At 43.7% G+C, this 22,841-nt stretch overlaps 3 protein-coding genes across 4 annotated transcripts in view; 1 reads left to right on the forward strand and 2 right to left on the reverse strand.

The window, feature by feature from the left end:
- Positions 1-22,841, reverse strand: part of pacc1 (proton activated chloride channel 1) — a 183,485-nt gene that overhangs the window by 119,992 nt on the left and 40,652 nt on the right. The gene's annotated exons all lie outside the window — the stretch shown is intronic.
- alms1 (ALMS1 centrosome and basal body associated protein) lies at positions 42-11,699 on the reverse strand. Of its 2 annotated transcripts, none has more exons than XM_076146709.1 (18): positions 11,632-11,699; positions 10,790-10,970; positions 10,308-10,419; positions 8,339-10,175; positions 8,022-8,181; positions 6,505-7,662; positions 6,305-6,420; positions 4,811-5,969; positions 4,440-4,559; positions 3,543-3,698; positions 2,448-3,412; positions 2,240-2,354; positions 1,942-2,130; positions 1,546-1,796; positions 1,213-1,357; positions 919-976; positions 579-678; positions 42-349 (listed from the first exon to the last, which is right to left on the reverse strand). In XM_076146709.1, exons 1-18 carry the CDS (start codon positions 11,644-11,646, stop codon positions 305-307), a joined length of 6,882 nt encoding a protein of 2,293 aa, XP_076002824.1. In that variant the 5' UTR covers positions 11,647-11,699; the 3' UTR covers positions 42-304. The 2 variants fall into 2 exon arrangements, with proteins under 2 accessions (XP_076002824.1, XP_076002823.1); XM_076146708.1 differs by having other exon boundaries at positions 6,505-7,665.
- Positions 12,315-21,963, forward strand: LOC142995586 (uncharacterized). The gene is made up of 18 exons (XM_076146690.1): positions 12,315-12,471; positions 12,696-12,748; positions 13,925-14,000; positions 14,338-14,510; positions 14,614-14,697; positions 14,778-14,834; positions 15,081-15,284; positions 15,541-15,765; positions 15,991-16,042; positions 16,152-16,242; positions 16,337-16,478; positions 17,371-17,475; positions 17,937-18,045; positions 18,156-18,339; positions 18,450-18,524; positions 19,320-19,422; positions 20,529-20,647; positions 20,775-21,963. Exons 1-18 carry the CDS (start codon positions 12,444-12,446, stop codon positions 20,914-20,916), a joined length of 2,022 nt encoding a protein of 673 aa, XP_076002805.1. The 5' UTR covers positions 12,315-12,443; the 3' UTR covers positions 20,917-21,963.

Consider the following 22,841-nt stretch of genomic DNA (forward strand, 5'->3'; position numbering starts at 1 on the left):
CATGGAGATTAAACAAAATTATGTAAAAATAAAAAAATCAATTCATATTTGCTAAAAATGTGGTTTATTTTCCATTAAAAAACATTTTTCAATGCAACCAAATAAAAAAACATCAGTTTCAAATTAATATTCAACACAGCCTGATCATTTTGAGAATTCTATTCTTCTACAACTTTTCAAATCACAAATGTAAAGTTTGATCAAACATAAATAATTAATTTAGGTAGTTTGGGTCCCATTTGTTATTCAAATTGAATTCACAGCACAGATTTCATCTACAGTAAAAGCTTCACAGTTCTTTGGATCACTGCCACGCTATTCGTCTGCCAAGGACACGGCTGGTGATTATCTGAAAGAAACAAGGGATTATTAGATAAACAAACACTTTTAGATTCGCAATCAATTAACTTTAGGTAGACCAGCACAACACTATCTTTATAGACAGTGTCCACAATTATTCTTACTCTGAACTTCTCTTTGATTCCTAAAGATTTATTATCAGCAAGATTCACTTTGGAATCTACCAATCACAGCTTCTGCTGCATGAAAGACGGTTTTGGTGCAGATTGAGTTTGTACCTTATTGTACAGTTGGGCATTGAGTCGATAGGAACGATATTCGGCTTTTCTTCTTTCCTCTTCTTTCCTCCTTTGCACCTCTGGCAGACTCTCATAGATTCTGAAGGGGAGAAAGACACATTTGTGAAATTGTTTTAAAATGGTTACAGTTTCTGTAGCTTTTGTGTTTGGAACCTTTTACTATAGATAAGAAAAGGTTCCAACTATGAAGCAGACTCTTCACCTTCCAGCTGCACCATGGACTCTACACAAACAAAGAGTATGCGCTAATTTTATCTAAACTTTCACTTTAAATAGTTTATATCAATGCAGATAATCTGCACAAACAGGAAACACTCACTGTTTAGACCTCTGGATCATCTCCTTCCTGGGCACAGCCCTCCTCAGCAGAGCCGTGCCTGCACAGAGGAGAAATAAAGTCAGTTAGTCCACATCTAAAATGTGTCTGAACATTAATGAGAAAGGGAAGTTTCTAGTTAAATCCTCTTCAATACATCTTCTCTTCATTGTGTTTTAGAATACATATGTGGCTAGGATCATGATCATCCGCATCCACTAAAGGTGATACAGCTGCATGTCCACTTTATACAGGAGACATCAGCGACCTCTCCCTCCTGGTGGTCGGTGCTTGTACCTGCAGGCCTCGGGTAGTAAAAGACTTCTCCTCTCTCTCTGCTGAAAACAGTCTGCAGTCTCCTCTCCTCCGTCTGCAGAGCCAGGCGCGTCACCCTCTGCCGCGAGCGGGAGATGAAGTCTGGACGGTGCATCTCCAGAGCCTCCTGGAGGATTGTGGAGATTGATAAAGTTGTTAAATTAAAAAATACTGTTATTATCTGCCATGAAGTTAATCATCAGTCAGTCGATCTGTAACAAATATCTAAGACTACACAGACCTAGAACAAATTCATCCTAAACCAAGAGCCTACATCACTTTCTGAAGTCAACACAGAGCCAAACACAAACTAACCTGCAGGGAGATGCGAACCACACCGGAGGAAACCGTTTTGCTTCTCAGATCTGATTTAGGTTCATCCCTCCTGGACGCGTTTCTCTCCTCCTGGACCTGCCTCTGTCTCAGCGGTTCTCTCCATGGATCGGTTCTTCGGTGCGGCTCAAACCAGGAAGTGCTCGGCCTCCGGATCAACTCCCCCTCCTCTGGCCGGTTCTCCTTCCTTCCCTGCCCTTTCAGGTTCCCAGCAGAGATGAACCATGAAACACCTGCAGGACAAAGTGGACATGTCACACTATTAATTTGACACATTCAAAGAGATTGGCTTTGGCAGGAGAAACACCTTTGATGGCGACGGGAAACCATGGAAAGGTGTCAAAGCTTTCACTCCATAAACCTCCGTAGTAAGTTTACCATCGGGGTAGCTCTTTGCTGGGGTTCTCTTGCTCTTCTTCTGGCTCTTCTGCCCTCCTCGTCCCCTCTCTAGGTCGGATGAGGAAGATGAGATGTGCCTGGATGCTCTGTCTTCGCTGGGGGAAGGGAATGTGGTTCCAAAATCCCTGGTGTGACGTGGATTCCCGTTAACAACAATCTCAAGGTCACCTAGAGGAAAACAAAACAAATGTAACCTCCAGTTCTCTAAATGATTCCTTCAGCTTTCAGTCCTGAGTTTAAATCATAATCATCGGGCAACCTCTTCTGCTTCACTCACCTGCCCGGATTCCTCTGGTGACGAGTTTAACAGCTTTCTTGACTTTCAGAGACCTGGAGGGTCCGTGGTGTGAGGGAAGCGAGGAAGTGCTGGTCGAAGTAGAATCGGCTCTAGCCTGAACAAGAGCACAATGGCATCAATACCTTTAGACTTTTTACTACATAGAGCGATACTTGAGCTCAGAATAGGAACGAGTTCAATCCCATACCATGGATTTATCGGTGCCTGTGGTCTCTAATGGTGTGGGGATGCGAGGTTGCTCTTTGTGTTTCCTCCCTCCTCGCCTCTCCTCCGATCCTCCTTTCTGCCTATCGATGGCGCTGTAGAGTTTACTGAGGCTGGAGCTGGTTTTCGGGTGCAGTACCCTGTGGGCACCGAAGGCTCGGATCAAGCGGGCTGTATCCACAGTGGACATGGAACCAGATGTCGTGGACGAAGTGTCGCACTCGTCTCTCTGTGCGGGACAGAGGTGCAGACTGTAGGAGGAGCTTTGAGTGTTGGTGGAGTTGGAGGAGGTGCGGTTGTCCTCCTCTGTAGGGAGCCGGTCCGCCTCTGCGTGTGGCATCTGTGTCCAGGCCTGAGGAGGAGTGGAATGTTTACTATCAACCTCTCTACTTCCTCTCCCTTTCCTCTCAGCTCCAGATCCAATTTCTCTGATCTCAATCTCCTTAATATCCTCTTTTCTCTCTTCCCTCGCTGTAGTGTCAGGACCAGGATGTGTCTCGTACTGTTGTTCCGTCACGCTAGGAGCCCTTGGGCTATGAATAAGACGGGAAAGGCGTTCTAGCCTTTCCAGCAGGGATGTTTCTTTCTCACTGGTTGGACGGGACTCCTCCTGATGTTGTCCCTCACAGAACCGATCCCACAGCCTGTCCAGGATGCTGCTGCTGTGCTGGGGGGAGGGCTGAGCGATGGCGGTGTCACTCGACCTTTGGTGCCTCTCCTCTCCTGCCTTTAGAACAAAGCTTTGGTCCACATGTGTGCTGGGGTGATGACTTGCGTGATCATAATTCATCTCCATGTTCACTGGACTAATTGGAGCACAACTGAGGAAGCGGACTGGGCTGGCACTCAGATCTCCCCTGGAGCTGCTGAGATCTTGGTCCATTAAAGGCACAGATGGCTGTGGAGATCCACTCACAAGTGTATGTGAGCGTCTAACCACAGACTCGCCTATAAGAACAGAGACAAAGTAGGTGTACAGGTGTGAATTTGGATCAGGAAGTAGATTGTTCAATGACACATCTGAAGTAATCAAGAGAGGAACCACTGCAAGAACATCTTCAAATTGTATTCAGCTCACCACTGGGTCCAAGTTCTTGGATTGTGAAGGAGGCTGTGTTCGACCTCTTGCTGTAGATTCCCTCTGCGTGTCGGATAGTGACTCCACGATCCAAACCGGGGTCGTCGTGTCCCAGGATCTCATTGCTGAAGCGCGGAGGCACAGCGTCGTCCGAGCCTAGTTAGTGAGTCAGTAAACAATAGCCTCATGATTAGTTTAGCAGTACTCAGAGAAGACTACGACTACTATTTACCTCACGGTTGAGGTAAACCAACAAATGCTGCTGTTAAAATCATCAAAACCATTCATTTCCATCCAGAGAGGAGCAGGAGACGGTTCAGAGACAAGGCCATGGCGTTGAAAGTCTCCCGTCTCTCGTCTCTGGCTCACTCTGCTGGGGCCCCACTACCGTCTTTGTTGCACTCAGCCCGTGAACATGAATAATGAATGCAGCCCAGTCGTGTTACAAAGGAGCAGCTGCTGCCCGTGCAGGCAGAAGAGGAATGAGAGCAGAGCCTCCTCATTCACCACACACGCAACAGGCTTTCCTATTCCCTGGAATTGGTTGAGTGTGTTGACTTGTTTTGATTGTGATCCAGATGAGGCAGTGTGAGAAAATTCATCCTAAATATAACTTGCCAATTTGATCTTTTTTTTATGTTTTTTTAAAAGAACACACACATTTGATAATGGCTTACAGCTCATGAAAACCCTAAAGTCTGTATCTATGTGAATATTGCGAAACAGTTCAATATTGTAGCCTCACAGTGTCTCACTCTAATCAGCTCATTAACTCAAATCACCTGCTGAGGTTTCCTGAGCCTTTGAAGTGTCTCTCAGTCTGTCTACACTAACACTCAGGACAGATTAGCTCGCTCACACACACACACACACACACGCAGCAGGTTTCAGTCTGACCTGTGTGTGAACTTTCCATCGTGGTGTTGGAGTGTTCAGTAGAGACATCGGCTTCAGTCTGAGGGACATAGAACAGCTCCTCACTGCCATGGGGTTTATAAGGCAACAGGACAGGAGACTCTGTAGGAGAGAGAGTGGGACAGGAAAAAGAATTTAAACTTCTACCCCAGAGCTGTTACTCAATTAAATACTATTATCATTATTATTATTATTATTATTATTTTCCAGTGGAATCAGAAATGTGATTGTTGTATCTTACTAAATCACTCAACAACTGGTGGGAGAAAATGACAAATTAACATGCAAATATTCTCATCCATCCTATACTTTAAGAATACTATAACTTTAGTATACTTGATTGTAATGTATACCTGCTGTTTGTAAGGACCTTGGTGACGGCTGATGAGATGAGGTGAAGGACTGTGGGGAGGTGGAGATCTCCCTTTCCAGAGGCACGATGGGTTTGAACTGTGGGGAGGTGGAGATCTCCCTTTCCAGAGGCACGATGGGTTTGAACTGCATGGAGGTGTCGACTCTCTCTGGCCCTTGTGCTCTTATTGGCTCTCTGGTATCGTGCAGGTGTGGCGGACCGGCCGAACCGACACCTTCATCCGGACTGCTAGGAACAGAAGAGTGTCTGAGGGGGACAAACTCTGTGGAAGGCTGCCTTGAGACGACAGCGGCAGCATTACTGGACTGGACATCGGTGGGCGAGCTTCTGTCAGGGATTTTAGGGGACAGAGTGAGATGGACTTGTGAGATGTGACCTGTAACGGCTGGGGATCCAACGGCGGATAAGCCTGGTGTCCGTTCTGCTTCCAAATCAACACTAGAAACAGAGCTGTCCTTGTTGGAAAGCTCAGCGTCTCCACTTAAACCATGTCTGTTGTCCATGTCCATGGCATCAAAATATTTTCCATCTAAACCCCCCGATGATGGAGGAGATTCTTCTGGCGACTGGCTCCCTTCAGTGTCTTTCCTCTCCTGATTCTCTGTTTCTGACACGGAGGAGGACGACATGATTTGGTCTCCGGTGTGTAGACTGTTTGGTCGAGACACTGATTCTGCCTTTGGGGATGCAGACTGTGTTGAAGCAGAGCCTTCCTCTTCATCTACAACTTGGGGAAGCTCCCTGTGTACAGCATGATGTTCGCTGGCCTCTGTGGACAGCTGGCAAAGGTGGAGCGACTCCGCGGCCGGGCTGAGGGAAGGTGCAGGAGATGCGGAGGGAGTGGGGGAGATGGAGCGCCTGCGGGTGGCGATAGTAATGGAGGTGAGGGCTTGAGGCGAAGACCTGGGGGGACTTACGCCTTCTCTGGCAGCGATCTCCTGCACCATAGCCGCTAGATCTGGAGGGAGGAGGGCTTGGAGCTGCACATTGGAGTTAGATTGGCTTGCGTTAAGATGAAACAACTGATCCTCAACACCGCTAAGGCTAGTGATTTCTTCTGCAGGCTGTGGGGGGGAATTCTCCTGGAGGCCTCCAACACTGGAAGGCACACTGCTCTCTGTGTCCGTGCTCCCCTGGCTCTGAAAGGAGGAAACAAGGGGTTTGCGTCAGAGCACGGCAGAGTCAACATTTCCATTATGCTCTGAATGAATTCATCCACCACAGCAAGAAAGCCATCTGCTGAGAAGACATTACATTCAAAATAACATTATAAAAGTCCTTTTTTGACACACCATGCCTCCAACACAGCAGTTACCTGAAGCTTGAGACCTGTACAGTCCAGAGAATGGAGGCCAACATCAAAATAACACACAAACACAATGTACACCATTTTAACATCAAAAGACTTTCTCGTCTTATTACAAATACATCTCTTGTGATTACAAATACACTAATGTAATAATCAAGAGTTTACCATTATGGGTTTTTCTAATAGCAAATCTCTCTTGATCTCTTCAATCCGCATCCTGTCTTCAATATCCAACTCCATAGATTTGCCCCACTGTTCAGACATCTTCAGCTTACTCCACTCTGTAACAATGGGACAGATGTAAGGATGAGTAATACAAGTGTTGATGTTAAACTCCGACACTGACAGCATGTGAAAGCTGTTACCTCTGGCTCTGCTCTCCTCCTGGTCAGTGATGGTGGCTGTGCTGGTCGTCATGGTGGCTGCAGATTTACTATGCAGTAGCTGGACCACTCTGGCTGCAAGGGAGCTCTCACTGCCCTCGTCACTCAGCGCCCCCTGCTCGAGGTCCCTGGTGACGGCAGATGAGGAGCTGCCCCCTACAGGACCTCCCTGTATGCCCACATGTTTAGCTGGAAGGGCTGCCGTCTTGGCAGGTGAAGAGGTGTGCTGTGGTGCCCTCCGTCTGAGTGAGGACCTGATGACTGGTGGCTGTGCTGGGCCTAAGCTGTCAGGAGGAGCAGCACTGCAGCCCTCAGGCTCTGCCCGCCGGGATGTTTGGGAGAGGACAAGAGATAAACCCATGCTCCTACTCACTGGGTTGTCTGGGGGCCTAAAATATTGACCCAAAATGGGTGCAGCAACGGGAGCTGGTGGGGCTGCACGATCTGGTTGTCCTAAAGAGGACACACTTTTCGGAGCAGAAGTGCTGGGCTTTTCTGAGGTCAGCATAGAGTCAGATGAGGATCTGGCCCATAAAAAAGAGGGTTGAGTTCCAGGGGGGTCAGTAGCAGAGGCGGAGGAAAAGAAGGAGTCCTGGAACTTGCCAGTTTTCCTCCTCACTGAGAGGAAAATGTCATCATCCGAGAGCAGACGGGTCGGGTCTGGGGAGGAACCCACTGAGGACTGAGCATTGACTGTGGTTTGTGCCTGGTAGACAGAAACCTGCATCTCTGACAAGGCCTTGGATTCAACAGAGGAACTGGCACTGTTTTGCTCCGGACCACAGGGTGCTTGTAAGTGTGACTCAAAGTCTTTATCCTCACGACTCTTGTCCTTAAATAATGAGTTGTCAGACTCAACCCTGTCTCTCTGCTGGTTGGTATTCTGGCTGCTGGTAGAATCACTCTCCCCTTGCTGTTGCTGGTTAACCTGTTGTGTTGAGACATTGGAGGTTTCTTCGGAATGATAGCTGGCTTGCTTTTGGCCACTCTGTCCGGCTGTTACAAGTGATGAAGAAGCCGTGGTTGGCTCTGGGACGGAAACAGCTTGACAGAGGCTGTTGAGACTCAGTGGTAAAGATGTACTGGAGGCCACCGACAGCACACTGGACCTGGAAAATTCTCCTTTATGGGGACTGCCACCTGCTAATTACACATTGGGATACAATAAATAACAGACATAATAAACCATTAATGTGAGCAATATTTACCAAATGGCTCATGATAAATAAGAGTGTATACTTGTCCAATCCTGCCGTAAAACAGGGATCAATAACTGTTCTGTTGTTTGGCCTGCGAGAAACTACTGGCTTTAATAATATGGAAACTATTTTGATGAAGTAATCATGTACATTACACTAAAGGGTTCAATTGCAGATATAAAAGAAAGCAAAAACTTTAACATTAAGATTTAGATTTTTTGATACAGTTATAAAGTTGTGATTCTCATCTGAGCTTAAAAGATATCTTGTTTTTTTGGTTTAAACTTTAAGGTAAGTTACCTTCAGAGGGTTGAGAACTCTTGGTTGGAGTTCCAATGGATCCTTTAATTGTGCAGAGATCAGTGGGAGAAAATTCGGGCTCTCGGATGGGGCCTCTGGGTGCAAACGGAGTCAAGATTGCAGAGGGAGACTGGTCAATTCCAAGGTTATGGAGATACATCTGCAAGAAAAAGGGCATGGTGTCATACTCAGGCATAAAAAATCGGTTATATTATATATATTATATTGATTTTACCGTTATATTAGATTACTAAGATAGAATGACTGAAAGTGTCAATATTGCCCTTTTTATTTTCAATTGCAAAATTGCTTATTACCGGAATTCTTTCTTCAATGTTCAGCTCTCTGGATCTGGGTCGAGTTGGCGGTGTCAAGGCTTTGGAGTTCCAGAAGGGGACGTAATTATCTACATCGAGGCTGACGACAGATGAAGCGCCGACGGATGCGCCCACATTCTTTCCGCTGTTGCAACTGCCTTGGGAATTTGAGAATGTCTCGTCGCCATCAACTGACACATCGCTGAATTGGCCGAGGCTGACAAAGGGTAAGGGCTCTTTGGTGACACTGGACTGCTGAGGAACATCCTGCTGTGTCTGACTGCTCTCTGGTTTGGTGGAACTCTCTGTCTGTTGAGATTTCTGTGCTGATAACACAGTGCTGAGTGAAGAGTGGGACTGTGACCTTCCTAAGGGAGAAGCAGGGAGCTGCACTGCATAACCTGTGTCATCCCTGCTGCTGGGAGCGCTGCCCACTGCCTCCCCTCTTCTGGGAGAGGAGGAGCCAGAATGAGCTGCTGAGGAGCTCTGTGTGACACTCTTGTTGGTATCGATTGAAACAGGAGACTGATGCACACTCCTGACCTGCTGACTCAGCATGCGATTCAGGGTGTCAGACACGGCGTCATATGCCTTCTTTTTAGGAGAAACGCCAGAAAACCCCTGCAGAGCAAGGCTGTCAAACAGTGAGGGTTTCCTTAAAGCATGATTTGCTCTCCAAGCATCTACCTTCTGCATATAGTTGAGACTTGGAAGAGTCTGGACTTTTGCAGTGGTGGTTTCTTCTTGCCATGACTTTGAAGGACCGGAGTGAACTGAATCTTGGCTAGCGCTCCTCATATCAGCCACGGGAACAGCATGCTGTGGAGAAATACTTGCCCTTGGTTCAGATGAATTGTCTGTGTTGGACTCAATGTCAGAGAGTCGAGCCTTGACACTGGATTTGGTCGGTGCCCTAAAAACCCCTGGAGTAGACTGGGATTGAGGAAGAAATCCCAAGTAAGACCCATCAATCCCTGTTTGGCTCACTAAGGACAAGATGTCTCTCTCCCTGTAGCCCCTTTCCACAGTATAACCTCCTGAAAGTCTCAGCCCGCTCTCTGATGTACCTGCCGACCCCGTTCTGGTTACACTTGGCTTGCCTTCAGATGTGTCGGTGGAGGATGGAGCCACAGGTTGTTCAGGTGGTGTAGGTTGTCTTTTAGTTCCAGCTTCCCAGCTTCTGTGACTCTCTACCTCAGACAGCAGCTCTCTGCGTAATTCTTCACTACTGTCATCAGGTTGTGTGCTGCGGGAACCCATGGAGATGTTAGAGACCTCACACACCAGTGTTTGGTCTGGGAATGACTGTCTTTCAGGTCGCCGTTTCTGCTGCCCGGAAACAGAAGCTTCACCTGGAACAACTTCTCTTCTAAATGTGCTTCGGTCAGCTCTTTTGGAATCTCCACTAAAAGACCCCGTCCTCTCAGATGCAGAGGAAACGGCACTGCTGCTTCCACTTGGCATGCCGACATCTTTCTGAAGGAGCCGAAGAAGGTGCTGGGCAGGGACATCCTTCCTCAGAAAAAATGTGTCATCTTCCACAGATTCAGCTGAAGGAACACTTAGTGCCTGAGCGTCCTTCTCTTTGCTACTTGTTCCTTCACTTGGCTGTGTTTCCAGCCTGGAATCTAGTGGAGAATGTACCATTTCCTGTCCGTCTTCACTCCCTGGTGACAAACTATGCTGTGAGAGATAGCAGCTACTTGCTCTATCGTCAGACAGAGTAGTTTCCTGGGCCAAAGGATGCTGGGACAACTGGCCATGTTCAAATCCCAGGGAGGAGTCCTTGGGTGGACAGTCAAACCTCTCCGAAGCCACAGTAAGGTCAGGGTAAGCTCTAGAAAAAAAAGTTGAGTATTCAATTAACAAGGGCAAGTTTCACTTCATGATATCAGTAAACCATTTGTCTTAATTCCACTTCTTAATTACAACACAGCAATTTGTTATATACAGAAATTGTTTTATTTACCTTAAAGGGACGAATTCAACGTCACTTTGTTGGAAAAAGGAATATTCAGTGAAGTTCTGTTCTACTCGAGGCATCAGGGAAAGAGCTGGGGACAAGTTACTGTCCTGAAATTCTAATAATACAGAAAATGGTAAATGTTATCAGAGAGAGAGAGAGCATTGAGAGCAGCCCTAAACCAGTATAATGTATGTATAATGATCCTTATGGGGACAAACACACCACTGCATTCTTTGTTATGTCACTCTTTATGGCCTCACCAACACATACTATCATTCTTATCTTATTATTAATCTTCTATCAATTAATGGCTGGCATTTAAAGACTAAAATTCCACCTACAATATGCCAGTAAAAAACAAAATAAACAAGTCTAACAAAAACTAATATATGACATTAGAAGAAAATGCTATTTATTTTTCTCCGTAGCCCACATTTTAAGGGAAAAATAAACAACATGTGCAAACAAAGTTGTATTGAACTTACCGAGCTGTAAAGCCCTTTCCTCATGCTGTTGAAGCTCCCAGTCATCTATTGTCAGTCTGGACTGCCTCTGGTCCTGACTGTCATCATGATCACTTTGAGCCTGATCTTGGTCAATGGCTGTTGGTCCAACAGATTGAGCCACATCTTGATCTGCTGGCAGCTGAACGGGTAATTCTGCTCTCTGTGGATCACCAAAACACTGTTACTGAAAACTAATAATTCACCGTCATGTTTTGACACAATCTGGTAATAAAGAGTGACCAAACAGAAATGATAAAAAAACTGATTTCAGGCAATGCTGTGGCTATCCCTACAACATAAGTGGTAAGTTATAGTGGGGTAAATAGAAATGAAGACGGACAATAATACCCCTGCATTGCACCTCAGTGTGAAATGCAGCACCATAAAGCTTAATAACATCTCAAAGCCACTACCAGCATAAACGTTGACTGCCATCTACTGGCTGTTATAGGGACTACAGCAAATACTCAAGTTAGGTTTAAAAAATAAAACAATTCATTTGAATAATTACGTCAACTTTATTCCGTTTGTGAATAACGCCCGCAGTAACTACGAATTTTATTAGCAACGTTGGTTTCTTTGAGGAGCAAACGTTGTGTAAATTTTCAAAACATTGTGCTCGCTAAAACAGTTGAGAAATTAGCAGTTAGCTAAACTAGCTGACAAGCGTTAAGCTAGTTCTTTCAGTTTAGACTACACCACCACCAGGCGACGTTGACTCATTTTCACTTCGAAACGATTATCATTGTGAGGAAATTCCCACCACAGCGGTACAAATTGACCGCATAGCGTTAAGTATTTCAGAGTATCGAACACTTTACCTCTGGCAGTTCCATGTTGTTATTGTCAATCCGCCATAGTTAGCGCCACTTCCTCCGCCACAGCGTTGCTAGGAGATGTGAAAAAAAGGGAAACTGGAACGAGAGCGCGCGGGAGCGGATTTGAACTGTACAAAGATAGTGTCTTACTTAAGAGGACTTCCACATTAAGAAGTTATTTTTAGTGTTACACATGCGCTCAACATTTGTCATACATTTATAGAATTTATGAAGTTTTCTGTGTAGTTAATTCTGTGTTATTAATTAATGAAAATATCGTCACAATAATACTAACTCTTTGACACCGTTTCTGTTTCGATCAATTATTTATCCTTCCTGATTATCCATTTCTGTTATACTATATTTCGAAACATTAGAATAATGGCTACGTGTAAAACTGATTTTTGGAACTTTTCTTTAGTTATTGTAAATACTAATATTGTACTCTATTGAGATTGACAAATGTAGAAGACGCAGTCGGTTGAGCATTTGATTGCGTGTCAAGTGGACATCACGACTTCCTGTCGATGTGATATTGGGGAGGACACGAACGCTGCAGGACACGCTGATGCAAATTTATATATCGGTCTGATAAAGAGTCTGCTTCATCACCTTGATTGGTTGTTCTAACATTCAATAACTTAGCAACCAACGCGGATTGGCGGAGTGGTGCTGTTTGGGGCGGGGTCAAATCGAGAGGATGAACCTGGGGCATAAAAACAGACATCAAACGCGTAATCGGCACACTCGCTGTTAGCAACAATACACATAAATGTAAATCCGGGGACACCATTACAAAGCTACCGGATAACACAATGCCAAGAAAGAGGGACAGCGTTAAAGGTGAGGATACATCAGTGAATGTCGTTTAGTAAGCTGGTGTTTCGTACATTTCTCAGTTTCGGTTCCTGGTAAACATGACCTAACCTGCGTTTTCTTAGCTCAACAATTAGCCGGCTAAAGTTAGCGCCCAATCTGTGCCATCTGTGGCATTTGGACTGGCAGTGGACTCTGCCACGTACACGCTAATAAGAAAACATTGTAACGCAACCTTTGTCCCCATACAGGTAACGCGTGCATGCCCAGGATCCGAGAAAACTCGAGACTATTGCGCGCACACGTAAGTATGACTTCACATAACTCGAATAGTGCATGCTGATCGGTTGGCACGACACGTTTTTCAGGTTTTAATTGTCCCGATGGCATTTCAGCACAATAACTGCACCCAAGTGTCAAAGCAAGGGCAGCTGGTAGACGCGTAAACGAGTCATTACTAATGTGGACTGCGGGCAGGTTATTTACTGTCACTATCATTCAGCTACAATCATCAAAATGAAGTTATACGCTAATTTAGGCTGGATAACCAAGGAAAGACAACATTCTTAAAATGTCACAACGTTAGATTAACCCAAATCTTATATAATACACATATAGTATCACTACATCTCACATAATAGTATCCTTATTCTCTTAGCATTTTCTTCAGGTAGCTTGTAATCCTCTAAATAACACAATGTAAATAAAAACTCCAACCAATACTGTATATTCAGGGTAGATTCCATCTTTTACAAAAGATCAAGGCAGTGATCAAAAATGAAAGTAATACAGCAATGATTAGTACATTCAAGTCTGTCAAGTACAGTACAACGATTGTCTTTGTTATGGCAGAATATGTAGGAAAGCCATCCGTTTGTATTTGTGTGTTATTCTCGCCCTTTCACTGATACTCGATACACAGCCAGCAGTAACTCCAACCATCTGAGCAGCAGGTACACCCCAAATGAAATTGGACAGCGAATCAATTACAGCCATAACAAATCAAAACAAACACAGAAAACTTACCAATAAGCTTTGTTTTTGGTCTGTACTCCCGATCAACTCAAACCCCAAAGGAAAAAAAAAAAGCATCTTACCTTGCACATATAGGATGATACTGAAATGAAACCCAAATTAAAATGTGTTTTTAGCTTTGATTGTTAGGCTTAGGTGATGAACAGAAATGTGTAGGTGCTGCAGCCAAAGTCAGAAACAATCAAAACAATCTTGAATTGCCAAAGACGAGGTTTGTTTCAGTTTCCGGATTACCTCTGTGGTTTCTGTGCTTAGTTCTAAATGTGACACTGGTTCTTTATAGCAATGTAAATGTCAGGTAAAAGTATTAAAGACAACACTTGTGCAGACACCCTCACAGGCTTGCTGGATGTGGTGACACAACCACAAACATTACACATTACACAACACTACTTTGCACTACAGTATGCATGTGTTAATGGCTGCACTCTTTTCTCCCTCTTAGGAATCTGTTGTAGATTTAATTCGTGAGGGTCCAGCTGGTGTCTCTTTCTTTGATGTCATTACCTCTGGAATATTTGGTAAGTTTGATACATCATTATATGAAATACAAACTCGACTGTAGTTATTATGCCCCTACAACCGGAATGCTTTTCCGTCATACGAAGCTGATGTTGACAAAGGAAAGAATAGTTATTTGATAGGGCTTATTAAAGGAAGGGTTAATGCCACAATGTGCATTCAGTCACCTTATACTGATGATGGGATTAATGGAAGAAATGGGCCGTAACCTTCGTCACCAACCTTAACCAGACAGCGGTTTTAGATGGTGGAGATTTGGTCGACTCATCATGCATTAGCTTGAAATGAGTCCTGGTTTGAATACAAAGCCAGGCTAATGCATCCGTCATCCTCCAGGTTTAGATTTCAACATTTTAAGGGCCTTGGATGCAAATCTGGAGAATGACCTCGTATATTCTGATGACGACGATGACGACGACGACGAGGAAGACGACGAAGATTTCTTCCTGCACAATGCTGCTCAGATGTCTTTGGCCCCGCACCCGCGTATAAAGCAACTGACTGACGAGGTATTATTTGTCCATTCATTATTCATTTCCGTTTTGTGCCGAGTTTCATTTTTGATGAACGCCCAACTCTGACTTTTTCTGTCTTGCATACATTTTCCTTCAGGAGGCTGAACATTATTCAAAAGAATTGGAAGGCAAAGAAGAACAGCGTAAGGAGAAATCTGTGAAGAACAAGCGTAAAAAAATGGTCAGTGTTGGCATAGCGAGTTGAATGAATTATATCTCCCCTGACGGCAGCTTACAACACAGTTTCTCTTTGTCTTACAGCGTAAAAAAGAAAAGAAACGATTAGAAAAGGAGAATGCAGCTAAAGGGATTTTACATGTAAGTTTGGATGAACTCTGTGTTCACACGTGTGACATCACTGACATGAAACAAGTACACCTAAGGCCTGCATCCATTCATACTGTAGGTGGTCAGCATTATTACACAAGACTACAGTTACAACAAAGTTCAGTGATCTGCAAAGTAGTAACTTCCTCAAACTCTCTAATGTTTCGATAAAGGCGCTCGAAAAACAGATACTGATCCAAGTAGTACGTGTATTTACTTGTTCTACTGTTCCTTCAGGAGGAAGAACCGGGAAAGTCGAACGGTTCCGACAATCAAGGAGAAATTCCAGTCGCTGAAAGTGATCCAGAAACAAATGAATCTGCTTCTCCAGTCCCTTCAGAAACACCAAATCAAACTGCAATCAATAAATGTGATGAGAGCTGTGATGATGATCAGGAAGAACATGTTGTGAAGACAAGTAAAGAAGATAAAGAGCCTAAGGTTTGTGCACAATTTCTATTTTGGTCACACTGTGGAGAAATATTATTTTTAGGTTTTTGATGTCCAGTTTCTTTTGCTCTACTGATGACAGTTGCTGGAAGTACAGATTTACATCTACCACCTTTTATAACATAAAACTTTGGTCAGAAGTGATCCAGTCCTCTTAAAATGGACGCTGGGTGAGATGTGAACAGCTTGACGTTCTGGCCTGAATAAATGATGTAAAAATGTCATTGTATTCCATTTTTCTCAACAGGATTTGGAATTAAATAATTCATTTGTTGCTGCTGCTGCTGCTGCTGCTGCTGCTGCTGCTGCACCTGTGGCCAAGGAGACACCTGACCCAACACACACAACGGAGAGCAGAGAGGTTAAAAATAAAATATTGAAAGTAACACAACCGGAGGAGGAAACGCCAAAAGCCACGGAATTGCCTGGAATTCAAAGGAAGGATGAAGAGAAAAATAACACGGTGACAGAGGTATTTTGAGAACCCGATGTTCTATTGATGTAGTTTAGAGGTCGAAAAGTTGATTCCCACCACCAAAACTGAAACTCCGACTGGATTTGGTCAACTTGTCTTTTAATGTGGAGACTTGTACCAGACAGTAGCTACATTGTTGGTGTTTTTTTGAGGTGTCATTGTTTACATCAGAAACGTCGCGTGGTGCTGCACACACTAATGTGTTTCACTTCTGCTTTATAGAAAATTGATCCGGGTGTAGAAGAGTGTTTAAAAAGAAGTGGCGAGCTCGCTGGTGAGTCAGATTAACATATTGGTTATCACTTTAATTATAAAATAAAACACACACACACACACATGATATAAGACACTAAATCAGGCACGTCTGTCTTTCTTTTTACCAGGTATTGGAAATCGATTGGCTGCATCTGGACAATACGAGATGGCAGTGAAATGCTTTACAGATGCCATTAAATACAACCCAAAGGAATATAAGTGAGAACATGGACTTTGATCGAGTCTTTGCTAGAGCATCCGACAGCCGATTCTAACACCGAGTTCCGTGTGTAACATCTCGTCTTTGTTCCAGGTTATTTGGAAATCGGTCCCTCTGTTATGAAAGAATGGAGGAGTATGAGAAGGCTTGTATGGATGCAGACGTTGCCCTCGCCATGGAGCCAAACTGGATCAAAGGGTTATTCAGGAAGGGGAAAGCTCTCTGTGGGCTCAAGGTGAATCCAAATACCAGCATCTCTGTTTGTTCTGGCTTGAGTTGTGCTTCCTGATGTTTTTGTAATTGCTGCACACAGATGTTTGGGATTCTAAAGAGTGGTTTTAGTCATATTGTGAGACGTCTTCACAACATCGCATGCAATTTATGTATAAAACCTACACTCACGATCAACCAAGGTTCAGAATTTCAGACATGCAGGATGATATTTCCCGCTTTAATGTCAAATTTTGACTTGGGTGGTTTGAAATATTCAGCTTCTGTGAGTTCCTGAATCATAGGGACTCAGCAGCTGGAGAGTTGCCAGTTTGCCTTCAGGCACTGCTGAGGTGCCCTTGAGCATGGCACCAAAACCCCAAAACTGCTCCACGGGCACCCTATCATGGCTGCCCTGCGTTGACCCCTCTGTAGAGAGTGTGAGAGTGTGTACTGTCACCTAATCTGTCCACCTAATTGTCTCTCAGACAGACTGAGAGACACTTAAAAGGCTCAGGAAACCTCAGCAGGTGATTTGAGTTAATGAGCTGATTAGAGTGAGACACTGTGAGGCTACAATATTGAACTTTTTCACAATATTCTAATTTTCTGAGATACAGAATTTGGGCTCTTGTGTAAGCCATAAGCATATGTGTGTGTTTGAAAAAACATAACAAAAGATCAAATTGGCAAGTAATATTTAGGATGAATTTTTGTTTGTGTGGCACGCAAGACAAATTTCAAATTGACGTGTTCGCATGTGATCTGACCCAATGAAGCTTCTTCTTGTACAATGTTAATGCCCTGCATGTATTTTCAGTACCTGGGCTTTAATGCCATATATAACTACATTTAAGGCATTCAAATTCTTACTTCAGTTTGTCATTCCATCCTCTTTGTATCTTGTTCATCTCCAGAAATACTACGAGGCCTCGCTGGTCTATAACGAGGTGTTGATGCTCGACAGCTCGAGCACTGAAGCGTTGCAGGAGCTGAAGCGAGCCCAGACCTTGCACCTGATGGTACGACAAGTTTATTTACTTCAGTTTATGAGGCAAAAAGTTTCTAAATGAGCTGAAAATCTGAGTTATACTTACTCTCCACAGTTGATGATCTTGACAGGCCCCCAAAGGCATCTAATAGTTGTTACAAATAACAAGATCAGCATCCTAGAACAATGTGATGTCAGCAAACAGCACACAGAGTAGTCACCTCTGCCAACTGGTCGGTCTATACCATTTATCAATATGAACAAACAAAGCACAAGATAAATTGTTAGAGCTTAGCTTTATCCAGATGGAACAAATTGATCGATTTCATGTTGAAACTTCTCACTTTCTGTCGGTTTGCTTCCGCTTGCGTTTCTGCCAGTTTGGTTTTCACACACGTACTTTCTTGTGGCTTTTAAGTTCCCGTTTTGATAACGAAACCTTGTGTCGCTTTCATGTCCGCTCTGAATTGGGTTGTTGGATTTTCATTTTAGGAAATTGGATTCACCTGGGCTCAGAGCACAGAGGCCTTGAAAACTCACCCCTCTTTGGAAGAAGCTGCAGAAGCTCTGTTTGGCATCGATCACAGTCGTGCCTCTCGAGGTAAATCTGAAAGAACACGTCCACAAGCACAAAGCCAAAACATGACAGTGATACCAACGTCGCCCTGGTATGTTCCCCAGCTCACTGTCAACTCTGAACACTTCCTCCAGATGCTCGTGCCAAACGGGAAACCGCCAACCAATCAGTTATACAGGAGGACAACACGGAGGGAGAGTGGATTGTTCTACGAGCAGGCCGTCCTCGAGGGCAGCAAACCCAAGAGTCTGACGCTGCCAGTCGCAGCCGAACCCAATCTCAGTCGCCCAACCCTTTGCAGAGGAATGCAGTGAAGCCGTAAGTTGACAGGTTTTCTTGTACTTGCTTTCCTGTGTTGGCGGAGTCAGTTATGTTTTGGATTATGGGGATGATTTGCTCTTTTCTGTCCCTTCTGTTCTTGCTTGAAGGGAGCTTTTCCCTATCTGGGTTGGAACCTTGGCGCCCTCTGTCACATACGCAACGCTCCATGAGTTCTTCAGCAGGTGAAGTACCACAGTTTAGATCCTTTTTTATACCTCAAAGTGGGTCTTATGCTGTCCAGGGGTTGTAATAATTCCTAATATCTCAGGTCTTTAGTGACTCACGATCACACTTTATCACATACAAACTAATTGGTTAACTGCAGAATAATCAAAAGATCACCTGAAAATCCAAAATGATCCTTGCAGCCAATAAATACAACTCTTGATTGGCTTTGTTCTTTTGCAATGTTAAAAGTTATCACACTGCTGAAACTTTAGTACAGTAACCCAGTTTATTGCAACATCTAGCTGTGTCCATAAGGTGGCGCCCCTCACTCAGACATCAGACGGCACGCAGCGCCTGCTTCATTTTCTTCATCACTAAGGATTTGATGAGGTTTTTCTTTTTATAGAGAAATCTGGTCATGACACGTGTCCGTTAAATATTTCAGCAGCGTAAACATCAAAGAAATGTGAAAAGTTCTCGCCAGTTTTTTTTTTTACCAAAATTCCATCAAACGTCTAAAATAGAGTCTTCGTAGCGTTCACTCGGTGATCTGTGATGTTCCGCTCCTCGCGTCGGACCTTCAGTCAGCTGTATCGACTCCGAGCTCGCCCACATGTTATGTATTATTGCTGCTGGATTGATGTTTGCTGTGTATTTGCTCTAACACACTCCTGGCTGCAAATCAAATTACCCCACAGGGATATTAAAGATTTAACTAGCGCTCATGTACTTTCTCTCCCCTCCCCTCCCCTCCGCTCTCTCCTCCTCTTTGTTTTTCTTTTCTCTCTCTCTCTCTCTCACACACACAGGGTCGGGACGGTTTACAGCATTAAGATGCTGCTGGAACATCAGTGTGCCTTTGTGAACTACACCAGAAAGGAAGAGTGTGACAGAGCCATCCAGTGTTTTAATGTATGTTCACCCTCAGCTCCATTTACCTTTATAGTAGTTGTTGCATGTTTGTTGAGTCATTTTAGTCCCATTTGTTTATTAGCTTTTATTCTAATATTGAGTTTCAAAATTCATTTTTTTTTTCATCTTCAGTTCCATTGTAAGTTTTTTTTTTTTTTTTGTTCATTTTGACCTAAGACTTACTGTCCCTTGGTAACCTTCATCGTTTAATTTCCATTTTAGTTTCAGTTGACGATAATAACCTCGGGTGCGAAACCAAGAAATCTAAAAGCAACACCGTTTCAGTTTCTTCCTCTCGGGATAGTTGTTCAAGTATTAGTCTTTCTGTACTTTAAAGTCTGTCCACCTGGATTATTTTCACACCAAATTGATCAGTTCTGATACAATTGTGTGTGTGTGTGTGTTGCTTCTCTCGCTGAAGCCCAATAGGTGCAGGCAGACGATCACATAAGTGGCCATAAAATCGCACACAAAATGCATTACTGCTATTGCACTTGTACTGAAACAATAAAGATGTAGATGAAATGATCTCATGTCAAGATTTTCCTCTGCGTCACCCATTGTTTAACCCTTGGGTGTCCATACTGGTTTTATTCTAACCTTTTACAGACTGATCTAGATCACTTTTAGAGCCACACACACACACACACACACACACACACACACACACACACACACACACACACACACACACACACACACCCTTGAACAGTAGGCTTATACAACAATCTAGCATCACCGATCTCCCTGCTCTCACAAACAACACAAGTGATGTTGCCAATTATGTTCCTGTTTATACATTTCAATAAATATGGATCCCAGGCATCGGCAGCTTATGTTCAAACAGTTGCTCCCCCCCTTCCCCCCCCCCCTGCTGGGACTGTCTGTTTTTGTGTACCGCTGTGTAAAATGGTGCAACATAAATAATGAATGTTGTGTTGCAGACTGATGATGATGATTGGAATAATACAGTCGGACACGTTTCATTGGTTTCTGTATCAGGCATCGGTGATTCATTTTATGAGTGTGGTGTTTTGGGAAATGTGTTGTGTGTATGGATAGAAGAAGCTGGAATTGTTTGTGGTGAAACTGTCTCTTCTCCTCAGGGCATGCTGCTAGAGGGCGCTCCGCTTTCAGTGCGATATCCCAATAGACTCCATGCTGGACTTGGTATGGCCAAATCAGCCCTCACCAACTCCTATTCTCGTTTCTCCACAACCTCTGGGTAAGAACGTGCTGTGATTACAAACGTAGCGTGCAGATTAGGCTTCTAAGTGATGAAAAGTTCCCCAAAGTTTGACTGAGTTTGAAGTGGATCCTCATGTGATGTGTGACTGTTTTTGCCGTTTCAGCTCGTACAAAAAGGAGTGCTTCTTCTGGAGGACCACGGGCTGCACCAGGCAGGACTGCACCTACAGGCACGTCCCCGAGAACAAGAACATCGACAAGGAGAAATTCACTTCTAAAATCACAACTCACCAACAGTGGGATTAAAATAAAAAACAAGTGTTTTTTTTGTGTAATCTTACACAAAGGACGACTCTCTTCAGTGTCTTAGTTTGGTTTTAGTTCTGCTTCAAAACCTCTAATGCTGCTTTAACAAATAATTACACTGCTGTAATAATTCTGTTTCACTTAAAGCTGTTACTGAATTGGTTTAAAGCTATGTTACCATGCCAACTCATGGGATGTGTTGCTTGTTAAATGATAACAAAGTAATTAAAAATGCAAGCTATAGTCGATGTACGTAGATTTCAGTCTGATTACTGTGTTTATGTGACGTGACAAACAATCTGCTTATTTAAAACCAAGTAATCACGTCGCACGTTGGTCAAAATGACACAACTTGACCTATCAATATATTGCAGCCTTTTCAGAAATACTCCTGGCAGAAATGAGAAACATTTTGTGAGTAAATGGCGTGAATGTAAAGGGAAGTGTTGGAGCAGAGGCGAGCTGACGCGAGCTGTCTTATGATTGATCCTGTGCCTTAAAGTGTACGTCTGAGTTTGATCATTCAGTCGCAATAGATGTTTCAGGGATTATTTGTGAATTATAATTCAAGTGATTGTTTTATTTGTATGGTTTTTGCTTCCCACCCAGTTGCACTTTGTCTTTAGCGCAGAAGAACTCTATGTAATAGGATACTAGGGAAATGAAATACCTACAAATTAAGCCAAAAAGTATAGAATCTTCTCAAATCGTGTTACTTTTTACCTGTTTTACTTTACTAATATGTCATCCGGAGTGACCTGCTAATGACCGTCTTTGTTTTTATTTATTTTCAACATCGCCGTTTGCTTTTCAATCACCACTAGGTGTCAGTGTTACTTCTAGTCTTTTAAATCCGAATGAGGACTAGTCATGCCACTAATACTATTATTGTACCTTGCTTCATTTTGAAACTGTTCTGTAATTGCTGGAGGACAGGGTTTGCTCTGCATGTCTTAAGGCTGTGTGGTGGCCGAGAAGTAATTGTGTACACAATGTTTACATTTTGTGTTACATAACAAGAAAAGGATTAAATCTGTCATTGGAGAAGCTGTTGTCATTGTCGTCAACTGTTGCCTACAGGTTTGTCATGGTTTAACTAAAAGGCATTTAAGGAGATTTAACCCGGCCTTTCTTTGTTTAAAACCTTACACATTAATTACAAGACTAAAAACTGTAGGTGGAGCATTATGCACTGGATTGGCTTGGAGTGAAGTCAGCCTGACGATAAGCCCGAACGAAGCTCAAGCCTCATTTGCAAGCAGGATTATTCATCATCCTGGTGTAATTGTAGATATCACTGAGATCAGAGGAAGTCGTGACTTAAAGATGAGAGGCCGGCCCAGTGGTTTGTTGCTCTCCCGTCGTCAACACGCCACAACTTTAATCCTAGCAGCAGCTGTGTTTCCTGTTGCAGTGTCCATGAGCAACAAACTGAAGGATTTCCCAGTCGTTTTAGGTCAGGCTGAGTTTACAGTGACGGTAAAACGCCTAAAGTGTAACCATTCTCCCTGGGATTTGATCTAAAAAGAGATTCCCCCTAAGCCTTAAATGCTCCCTTCAAACCCACTGACTGTCTCTTCTCAACATTAATGTGGGTGGGATTTACGTCTATCCTCCCCTCGCTAAAACCCTGCAGGTTTTGTGATTTGACTTAAGCAGTTCAAGGTCATTTTGTGATCCCTGTTATGCAATGTTTGAGGTGTGAATTACAAAACTACCAAAGAGCTGAATAATTAGCTAAAAACAAGGTTAGAGGGGTGGAAAAGTTTAGGCAGTTAGCTGTGAAAAGTGTTTTGTTTTGACTGTACTGGCAGAGCTGCTGTACTTGTGGGCATTAATTGGCTGATGGTGGCATACCTTACAAAGCCCTTTTGATCCGTGCGAGATCTGAGAGCATGAAGAGCCTGTAATACTAACAACATGAA

Source organism: Genypterus blacodes, unplaced genomic scaffold (assembly GCF_046128005.1).
Source record: "Genypterus blacodes isolate CSIRO-AG114 ecotype Tasmania unplaced genomic scaffold, CSIRO-AGI_Gbla_v1 ptg000033l_1, whole genome shotgun sequence".
Lineage (NCBI taxonomy): Eukaryota > Metazoa > Chordata > Actinopteri > Ophidiiformes > Ophidiidae > Genypterus > Genypterus blacodes.

Bases quoted from the DNA above. Each gene is read 5' to 3' on its own strand.
- alms1 (XM_076146708.1), bottom strand. The intron at 2,131-2,239 runs GTGAGTGAAGCA...GTTTTCCTCTAG, and splicing joins CACCAGAGGAATCCGGGCAG to GTGACCTTGAGATTGTTGTT. The intron at 1,358-1,545 runs GTTAGTTTGTGT...ACAATCCTCCAG, and splicing joins TGGTTCGCATCTCCCTGCAG to GAGGCTCTGGAGATGCACCG.
- LOC142995586 (XM_076146690.1), top strand. From the start codon at position 12,444: ATGCCAAGAAAGAGGGACAGCGTTAAAG. The intron at 12,472-12,695 runs GTGAGGATACAT...GTCCCCATACAG, and splicing joins AAAGAGGGACAGCGTTAAAG to GTAACGCGTGCATGCCCAGG. The intron at 15,766-15,990 runs GTATTTTGAGAA...TCTGCTTTATAG, and splicing joins AAAATAACACGGTGACAGAG to AAAATTGATCCGGGTGTAGA.